Source organism: Glycine max, chromosome 10 (genome assembly GCF_000004515.6).
Source record: "Glycine max cultivar Williams 82 chromosome 10, Glycine_max_v4.0, whole genome shotgun sequence".
Classification (NCBI taxonomy): Eukaryota; Viridiplantae; Streptophyta; class Magnoliopsida; order Fabales; family Fabaceae; genus Glycine; species Glycine max.
This window is the reverse complement of record NC_038246.2, coordinates 51,554,653-51,565,266: the sequence shown is the minus strand read 5'-3', so window position 1 is coordinate 51,565,266 and position 10,614 is coordinate 51,554,653. Positions and strand designations below refer to the sequence as shown.

At 31.8% G+C, this 10,614-nt stretch overlaps 2 protein-coding genes across 2 annotated transcripts; both read left to right on the top strand.

Annotated features, from left to right (window-relative positions):
* On the top strand, positions 1-2,672 carry LOC100784339 (exocyst complex component EXO70B1). Its single transcript, XM_003535753.3, has one exon. It carries the CDS (start codon positions 720-722, stop codon positions 2,541-2,543), a length of 1,824 nt encoding a protein of 607 aa, XP_003535801.1. The 5' UTR covers positions 1-719; the 3' UTR covers positions 2,544-2,672.
* A 4,081-nt stretch (positions 2,673-6,753) lies between these two features.
* Positions 6,754-8,919, top strand: CYP23 (peptidyl-prolyl cis-trans isomerase CYP23). Its single transcript, NM_001357109.1, has 5 exons — positions 6,754-6,908; positions 6,985-7,398; positions 7,473-7,527; positions 7,611-7,696; positions 8,492-8,919. The coding sequence occupies exons 1-5, from the start codon at positions 6,861-6,863 to the stop codon at positions 8,642-8,644; spliced, it is 756 nt and encodes a 251-aa protein (NP_001344038.1). The 5' UTR covers positions 6,754-6,860; the 3' UTR covers positions 8,645-8,919.
* Positions 8,920-10,614: the final 1,695 nt, after the last annotated feature.

The window sequence follows — 10,614 nt, the reverse complement described above, 5'->3', positions numbered from 1 at the left end:
TTTGTTTTTTAGCAGGAAAAACAAACACACAAACACATGCGCCCGGGGGAAACAACGTTAAAGGGCCTAATTATGAAGATGAAAATTGCTTGAGTTCTATCTATTAGTGATAGAAATAAAATATGTATACTAGCATTCTTCCCCAAAGTTGTAAATAGTGTTTTGTATGTTGTTAAACAATTTTAAGTAATTGGAGGGTGGACCTTAAACTTTGAACAAAAACATATATAATTTAATTTTGTAGGCTAACAACATTCAGTAAAAATATAGAAAGACAAAACTAAAAGTAAGAATGTGGCAATAATTAAGACATGTAAACATTGACCACATAACGGAATGCCTTCCTATTTGGGTTAGTGGTTAAGACACAGCAAGCCACCTCCACAAAAATAACTGGAAAGTAAAATAAAAAAAATAGAAAAGAAAAATACATCAAGATAGATTAGGCCGACAAATTAAGAAGATCAAATCGGCATTCCAATTAGCAACTAGAGATAGGATACACCTTTGTCATTTCATTTTTCAATCCAATCCTTAGATTTAGATTTGGATGTGGAGAGGTGAGCAATGAAATGAAAAAAAAAATGAAAAAGGAATTGCTTTATTTGTATATATCTCACCTCAAATGTGGAGTTTCTCTTGAGTTTGTCGCTCAAACCCCATATTCGATTGAAAATATAAAAAGGACAGCAATAAACAAAAATTAATGCAAAAAGGTGATGGCCATGTCATCAAGAAACGATGATATTGGGATAAGGGAAGGGGAAAAGGAGGAGGTGTTGCAAGTTGTGGAGGATGTTGATACTTTTCTCCGTAGTGGTGGGGATCATGTTCCTGATTGTGTTCATGTGTTGCCCAAATTGTTAGAGCGTATTGTGGATAAATACAACGATGGGAGAAAAAAGTTAGGGGAAGAGCCAGAAGATGACAAGTCCTTCCTAAATGTTGTGGAACGCATCTTCAAGCTTTCCACTTGCGATACATGTGATATTGCCTTGGACCAAACTAGTTCTGTCCTAGAAAAAGCAATGTCCCTGTTAGAGAAAGACCTCTGTTCTCTTCTAGAGGAACCCAAACAAAAAGCACCAAAGAAATCATTCTCCTTTGGTTCTCGTTCTGATTTATCTCTCATTCCCTCTAAGTCCCCTTTTTTGGAACAAGATCAGGATAACCATGACTTCCCTTTTAATTTCTCCTCACAAAAAATTTCCATTTTAAACAAGATCACCACTACCATGATCACAACCGGTTACCAGATCGAATGTTGCATGACTTTTGCCAATTTTAGGCGAAGTGCTTTTACAACTGCATTGCAAAGATTTGGGCATAGGAACATGAAAATGGAAGATGTGTACAAAATGCCATGGGAATCACTCGAAGGAGAAATTGCAACATGGAACCAAGTGGTTTGGCATTGCACCACCGTGCTTTTCAACGCTGAACAAAGGCTTTATGACTCTATCTTCCCCAATCAACCTTCTATATCTCAAAAATTGTTTGGTGATCTTGCACGATATGTCATCATTCGTTTACTTAACTTTGCACAAGGTGCAGTTTTAACGAAATGGTCAGCAGAGAAACTATTCAAATTCCTGGATATGTACGAGACTTTGAGGGAAGACATTGTTGGGGGTTCTTATTTGGAGTCGTGTGCAAAAGAGTTAGCATACGAGACAAGCACTACAAAGGACATGATAATAGAGGCTATTGTGGCCATGTTTTGTGATTTGAAAACCTCTATCAAGAATGATAATGAAAGGATTCCTGTCCCTAATGGTGCAGTTCACCCCTTAACTCGTTATGTTATGAACTATCTTAAATATGCATGTGAGTACAAAGATACCTTGGAGCAAGTATTCACACAAGGTCAAGGTGCCAACATTGAAGGGATTGAGATTCAAAATCACAAATCCATCCATGAGGAAGTGGAAGATGTAGGGATGCCCAAGAATTCACCTTTTGCACTTCAATTGATAACCATCATGGACCTTTTGGATGCAAACTTAGAAAGGAAATCAAAGTTGTACAGGGATCTTGCTTTGCACTATTTTTTTCTAATGAACAATAAGAGATACATAGTGCAAAAGGTCAAAGGGTGTGTAGAGCTTCATGAATTGATGGGTGACAATTGGTGTAGGAGGAGACAATCGGGGTTGAGGTTGTACCATAAGTGTTATCAAAGAGAAACTTGGAGTAAGATATTGCAGTGCCTTAAGCCAGAGGGTTTGCAGGGGACTAGGAACAAGGTGTCCAAACAACTTGTGAAGGAAAGGTTTAAGTGCTTCAATTCCATGTTTGAAGAGATACACAAAACTCAGTGTACTTGGATGGTGAGCGATGAGCAACTCCAGTCCGAACTCAGGGTTTCGATTTCAACTTTGGTGATCCCAGCATATCGCTCCTTTGTTGGAAGATTCAAACAACATTTAGAATCAACTAGACATATTGACAAGTATATCAAATATCATCCCGAGGACATTGAACTTTTAATTGATGATTTATTTGGTGGTAATGCTACGTCTATGACTAGAAGAAGAACATGATTGTACTATATTAATTAATGTGGGAAGTAATTTTTTTTATAGTTAATTTACATATCTTTATTTTACATTCAAAATATGTATTTTTTTTAAATGTAAATAATGTGAAACATGTAATTAAGAATGCATATTGTTACTTAGTTTCAATCCATCTACAAGTGGTAAAAAATGACGTACACTAGTGTTAAATATTATAACTTTATAACTATGATATATGTATAATCATTGGAGGAACTTGATTATGAATGGGAGAAATATTGAGGGACCCAATTATCACAGTTGAAACATAGGGAACTAAAATGGCACAATTGCAATACCTGAGAGACTAAAGATGCAACTAATAATTTTCTAAGTATTCCATCCCCTAACTAGCTAACTCACTAACTAACTAATTGTTCCATCATGGGTTATCTAACATCTTATTCCTATTAGTTTATTCCAGTGTCAAACCTTGAAGTCAAATAAAGAAATATAGATGCAAGAGAATCAGAAAAAGTAAATTCACCTTTTTGCACTCCAAGAATGAACTAATTGCTGAAATGCCATATTTATCCATAGATTCATGAATTGATTCTAGCTGTTCAGCAAGACTGGAACATGACAAAGCCATACGTAAAACCATCGAATCATGATTTTCCAGTACTAGTTTTTTTTTTTGGACAGAGATTTTCCAGTACTAGTTAGATACAAGTTCAAATGATTTGAATATATCCTCGAAATTTAGTATGCTTTGCTCACTCAAAAGTGTAAGATCATGATTTTCCAATGACTAGTGTAATGCAAGTCCAAATTATTTGAGTATATCCTTGAAATTTTTTGTCATTTTTAAGTAATTCTTTTTTTTTATAGTTAATTTACATATCTTTATTTTACATTCAAAATATGTATTTTTTTTAATGTAAATAATGTGAAACATGTAATTAAGAATGCATATTGTTACTTAGTTTCAATCCATCTACAAGTGATAAAAAATGACGTACACTAGTGTTAAATATTATAACTTTATAACTATGATATATGTATAATCATCACAGATAATTGTTAAATGTTATATTGTTCAATTATAATATATTTATTAGATATTTAGCTTTCCATATAAATGAAATTTATTAGTACAAGTTACTAAACAAAAAAAAGGTGATTATTTCAAATATTGTTAAAAATATATATTATGAAACTTTATTATGTTCATTATTAATATTTAAGATACATACATCACCAATGGTATATAAAATACATTTTTCCTAAATGATATTTTATAATTAATAATTACTTTGAATACAACAGAAATTTAGTTTGGTTTGATAGAAAATAGAATTTTAATTAATTTTAAAAATAAAATACAATTAAAATTAAAACTATTTGAGTGATAATTAAATTTATTTTTTATATATATATCTAAAATAACAATTGGTAAGAGATTGAGACAAGAGAGAGGAGTGGGGGGATGATGATGATGGAGAGAGAGGAGGAAAAAGAGGTGGTTGGTGAGTGTGTTGCACGGTGCTATCTATGATCATAACGATGGACGAGGAGCAGCAAGTGATTGAAGAGGATAAAATCAAAGCTATCGGACAATCTTACTCCCAGGAATTATTAACATGCAGCTACGTACGTACGTCCATAGCTCTCTACTTTGCTTTGTGGGATTGAACTCATTCACTCCGGTGTAAGCAGGGGACTTCAAAAGGACTTCTGCTTCCCCAGTGAATGTCTTGGTAGAAGATATTTTCTGGGATGCCTAGAGCAGTTGACTTACTGGGTTTGCGAGCTTGCTTAACCCACTCAACCATGGCCACCATCCTGGGCCACTCCAACCACTCAAAAGGATAATTATCAGTTTATCACAAGTACCACAATACACCCCAAGGCCGCATCAGAATCTGGTTCGAGATTAGGCAAATCATGAACTCTACTCCTCGCTTGCTTATTCAAACAAGAGATGCTGCAACACAACTCAATACTGGAATTCACATGCTGAATTTGCATTTCTTTCTATCACACCTTTTTACTTCTCCACTACCACTTATTTGCAAATTTTTTAGCATGTTGCAGAGATACCATATGAGAACCAATTAGTCATGGATGTTCACAAAATACAACAAGGAACTGTTACATACTTGGACAAGATCAAAGGAACAAGTTATTTTAATTCGAAGGCAAAACAGGCATAAAATTACCAACCAGTAAACATAATTTGACTGTACGTTGTTTATCAAGTATTGTCTATGAATAAGCGCTTCATGTATCCAATGAACTTGTTTCCGAGAGGCGTCCACTGTTAGATGCTTATAAGCATATGACAGTGTAATCATGATCTGGCCATTGGATCTTTGAATATTATTTAGCTTTTCAAAAAGAAATTATGTCAAAATCTCAAAGGTTAATTGATAAGTTAACTAATAAATGTTAAATCACATATTTAATTTATTTTTAATCTTAAAAAGTAGGATAATATTTTTTAAATTTTGTATTATAAAAAATGATAAAATTAATTTTTTTTCATTCTTTTTGAAAAGTAAAATTAAATTAAATTATTAAAATTATATTGTTTAAAATTATTTTTTAACATTTAAGTACTTTATTAATAATATTATTGTAAAACAAAAAATAAAAAAGTTTTTTTTCTTTGTAATTTTTCTTAAACATTCATTTTTTTAATTTGCATGAACTTTAAAGTATATGACTTGCATTATTATAAAAGAATTGTAAGTAAGTATTGATATGATTAAAAGAATTTCTAATGTAGTGATGTAGTGATGACAATTAATAAGTTAAAAAATATAAAATTAGATACAAGAGTTTTTTTAATTAATAAAGAATAAGATAAGAAAAAAAGAAGTAATCACCAACAAAAGATGAAAAGTAAAAATTAGATAAAAGAGTAAAAAATTTGAAAAAAATTGAAAAGAAAAAAAGAGCTTATTTTTCATAAGCTACTTAAAGTAACTTATCAAAATAAGCTACTATAATAAACTCATGTACCAAATAAGTTTATTTTGACAAAAAAAAAACTTAAGTTACTCAAATCAACTTATAATTTCCTAAAAAGACTTACTAAAACATAGCCTAATGACGAAAATAAAAAAAAATTCTTAATAAAAGCATTAATTAATCATTTTAAGTTTTTAACTCTCATTTGTTAAAGAGGAAAACAATGTTCTAAACATTTTCTAGAACGATGAGTTTATGTGGATGTGGTAAAATGACTTTATTTTTTAAATTGATTATAAATAAAAAAGTATTTATAAGTATATAATAAATATTATTATAAATTTTATAAATATTTATCATAAAAGTGAAAAATTATGCATTTCATTAAATGATAATGAGAAAAAAAAAACATTTTAAAAAATAAAGTAGGAAGTCATATATAAAAAGTTACAATTTTAGTAAAAATAATAAAAAAATGAAAGTCATGCTTTATATTTTCTTGTATAAACTGTAGGTAATCTCTATCTATTGTATCATATTTAATTTCAGTAGAATTTCATGGTTATATTCACAACTATAATAAAAAGTTAAAAAAATTTACCTTCAAGAAATTATTACGTATCTCTTGATTATGACTTATAATGTGTTTGATAAGATTTTTGAGAAATTTATAAACTCTTTTTGACTAATTTAGATGTTATTTTGACTAAAATGTTTTATATGCAAGTTTATTTTAATAGTTTATGTTATGTATATAAGCTACTTCAAGCTTATGTTTTCATAAACTAGTTGAATATATTGTAAAAAATAATCTAACTTATAAGGTAGATAAAAGCTTATAGGGAATTTATTTAATTTAATTATTCTTTTAAAAAAAAAGATTTTTATAACAGGAGGAAACAAAGCAACAGACAAAAGAAAACTAACTAAGCTGCATATCCATTACTAAAGCAGACAAGACACCAACAACTGCTGGAAAAGTTTGATTTAAGACAATATTAGTTTATTAAAAATTGATTTTAATCAATATTTAGTAAACTCACCAGACATTTACTATTCTTTTATATCATAAAGTTATTATCCTTTTTTTTTTTTTAAGATGATAACTTATTAAAAATAAATTTAAATATTATAAATATTAAACATATCTTTTTATATCATTTAACATCTATTTAGTTAAGTTATCAATTAATTTTATACTAAACCAGTTAATTTATAAACTTACACCTTACAAATTTTCAGCTAACTGATGAGGCATGAGGCAGTAGTAAGGTTAGTTGGAGGGATATGATAGTAATTTAAAATGTGGCAGAGTTGAGTCTAAGAATTGAGAAAAAATATCAATCCTCTTGGAGTAGCAGTGGCGGGGTTAGCTACAGTGAATCCATGGCCATGGCGGCTGCATTTGCAACTACAACTGCAACACTGAGACTGGTAATTAGTTTTTGTTGAATTGAATATTGTTATTGTTAGTATTATGATTAATGATAGGATTAATTTGTGTTGTCAGCCAAATGTTGGAGAAAGCAAAAGTTTGCAGCTCCGTAAGTGTAACCCTAATCCCAATAAGCTTAAGGTTATGCGGGGGTTTGGCGGTTGTTCTGGAGTGGCAGTGAGTGTGAGAATTGGAATTGGAAGGGTTCGGGCGAGTTCGAGTTCTTCTTCTTCTGAGGAGGAGGAGGAGGCAGTGAGTGTGCAGTCAAAAGTGACTCAGAAAGTATACTTCGACGTGAGTATTGGAAATCCAGTTGGGAAGTTTGTGGGACGGATTGTGATTGGACTGTACGGCGACGATGTCCCCCAAACGGCTGAGAACTTCCGTGCCCTTTGTACTGGCGAGAAGGGCTTTGGATATAAGGGTTCTACCGTCCATCGTGTCATCAAGGATTTCATGATTCAAGGAGGAGACTTTGACAAAGGAAATGTATGTATGTTTTAATGTTGTATGCTTTGCTTTCTCATTTTCGATTCATTCTAATTTCCTTCCCTTCCTTGTAGGGAACTGGAGGCAAAAGTATATATGGTCGTACTTTCAAAGATGAGAATTTTAATTGTCAGTCACTCACTTCCCTTCCTGCTTTCAATTTCAATGCTCTTTAATAAATTATGCTGATATCTACTATACAATATCTCTAGTGTCTCACACTGGACCGGGAGTTGTCAGCATGGCAAATGCAGGTCCCAACACAAATGGGAGTCAGTTTTTTATATGCACTGTCAAGGTATATTTCTCTTCTTCATAACACCAAGCCACACAAGAGGATTAAATTACAAATATGCTTTTTTTCTAACTTTATGATTCCTGCCTTTAAAAAACTCACATGCTTCTTGTGCAACTATGCATGTCAAATGAGCCTCATCTCCACTGTCACCAACATTTGCCTATTTTTCCGTGCAACATAGAAAATAGCAATTTTAATCAATGTTGTCAAGATTGAGAGTCTACTTAACAAGTTCGTAAAACATAGATCATAAGATCCTACCTAAATGTAAAGTTAAAACTGAAATTTCATAAACATAAGTCCATAACATCCACTATTAGTCTACTAGCACTCATGGCAGAGAGAATCGAGATTTGAGAGATTCAGAAATCAGAGTGCAAGACAGCCAGTGTGCTCACAGTCACAGCAAGTCTGAATGCACAGCAAAAAACAAATTCAGAAATCAGAACCAAGGGATTGATAGAGACGAGAGGGAGAGATAATGATTGATTCGAAGAGGCAGATAGAATGGGGTGGGCTGCATTAGAATGGGGGAGAATACACCAATTTAGGGGAAAACGAAAGGCTGAAATGCATTCAGGGCAGACCAGATCACACAAGATCACACACCGCAACTTGGAAAACCCAGCTCCCAAGATAAAAAAAAAACATCATCACAACCTAACATTTGATTAATATTTATGATGAAATATTAAAAACTCTTAATATCTACTTGTCTGGTAAAATAAGGTTGATATTGTTTGTATTCCTTGGTTTTGAGTCTTGACATAATAAACTTGTTTGATGAGTTGGCAGACACCTTGGCTGGATCAGAGGCATGTGGTATTTGGCCAAGTTTTGGAAGGCATGGCCATTGTTAGGTTGATCGAATCACAGGAGACAGATAGGGGTGACCGTCCTAGAAAGAAGGTGACCATTAGTGACTGTGGTGAGCTTCCAATTGCTTGAGGTGGTTCTTGTGTAATTTTGTTGGTTATTCTTTCTATTAACTTGTTGAGATTGAGAATGGAAAGAGGGGTGGGGAAGAAGAAACTCTAGCTTTCTTGAAATTTTTGTTTGACTATTCTTAAGATATGTTCAGTAACTCCTTATTTTCATACTGAACCAACAAACTTTTAGCAGCCACATGTATTCTGATTTGAGTTGTTGTCGGGTTAGAAAATTTAATGGGCCATTTGAATGGTATCTCCTTAAGCCGAAGTGCAGTTTCCATGAGGAATTGGATGGCCAGAGAATTATTGGAGTCTTCTACAAGATGCATGATCAAATGTGGAATTCATTTAGTTGAATTTGGAAAGAATAAAACTTCTTTAAATGCTTCTCGTGATGCTTTAGCGGGCCATCAATAGAACTTGTAATAATTTAGATGAGAAATATTAAAAATACATTTTTTTATTATTCTATTGAAAAATGTTAGGAAAACATTTTCTATTACATTTTTAACAATTTTTCTTATACATTTTCACAAAACAATTTTTCTTATGGCTGAAATTCATTAAAAATTATGAAATTATGTGAGGTTCGTGATGCTTTAGCAGGATATATAAATAGAACACGTAATTTTAATGAAAATGTCAAAAATACATATTTTAATATACTCTTGAGAAATGTTAGGAGAATATTTTCTTACATTTTTAACATGTTTCTTTATTATACTCTTAATATTTATGAAATTATGTGAGATTACTAAATTAAGGGAGACTTACTTGACATTGTAAGTTTTAATAAATTTTCAATCCATGGTATGTTATAAAAACTGTTAGTATCAGTCATGTATTCTTTTTAACACGTTTTATTATTAAATTTATACGAGTATTTCTAAATAGTGAGTTTTACTTTGTTTGATGATTTATATTATTATTTTGTAGAATACACATTAAATTTATCAAATAATAAAAAGTGTACTAGAGTGTGTTATAAAACTAGTTGACAATATTCGTCTCGTCTAATAACTCTAATGAATCAAAAGACAATGGGGTATATGTTATGAGTATGAATTTGAGGGAATTTGAGACTATTGGTATATGTATACAACAGAATAGAATATAAACAAGTTATTTGTGATTTTTTTAATTCAATTTATTAATTATTGGATTAAGTTAGTTTGTTTTGTTGAACAAGAATTAAATACAGTTTGTGTTTAATATTTTTTAATTAAAGTTGGAATTCCAGTTAAGTAATAAAATAAGAAGGAATGCTTTGCAACACTCTAATATTTTCTTTGTTAGAATTTATTGAAATGGAAATTTTAGTGGATCTTACATTCAAACCAGAAAAAAAATGAAAAGTAAAAATTATTTAAATTTGTAATTTTAAATAAGTTTTAACTAAAAATAAAGTACTAGAGAGTGTTAAACGCGACCATTCCTTTGAGTAAAATTGCATCTTTAAATGGAGAATTGCATTTCATTTAGAATGGAAGTGTGAATAAAATCGAGATGTCCATGCAAGAATATGGAGAAGTTGGTTGGTTGGCTGTGAACCTCTGTAATGCCTACCCATCCGCAACGGCTTGACAGTGAACTTGGATGATTATGTTCTGTAAATTCATGTTTAGTAACCATTGCGTTACAGAAAGAAGTGCCATGCATGGCTTCAGCCTCTCTTGGTTTAGCTTGAATAAAGCATCCACAACTGTCTCGTAGTACTAAGCCAGCACCGAAGGAATTTTGAGGTTGAAAAATCGAGGCATCCACGTTCAGTTTGAAGAAACCAGAACGTGGTTTTGTCCAAGTTGAAGCAGAGACTCTCGAGTTAGAAACTGTGTACCATTCGTGGAGGTATTGCATGGCCTGGGATATGGAAGTATGTGGAGGGACGTCGTGAGATTCCCATACTTTTTCATTGGGACCGGCCACTGAGTCAAAGTTAATCACGGACCAAATATTGTATTTTGAGATTATGCATTATATTCTTGG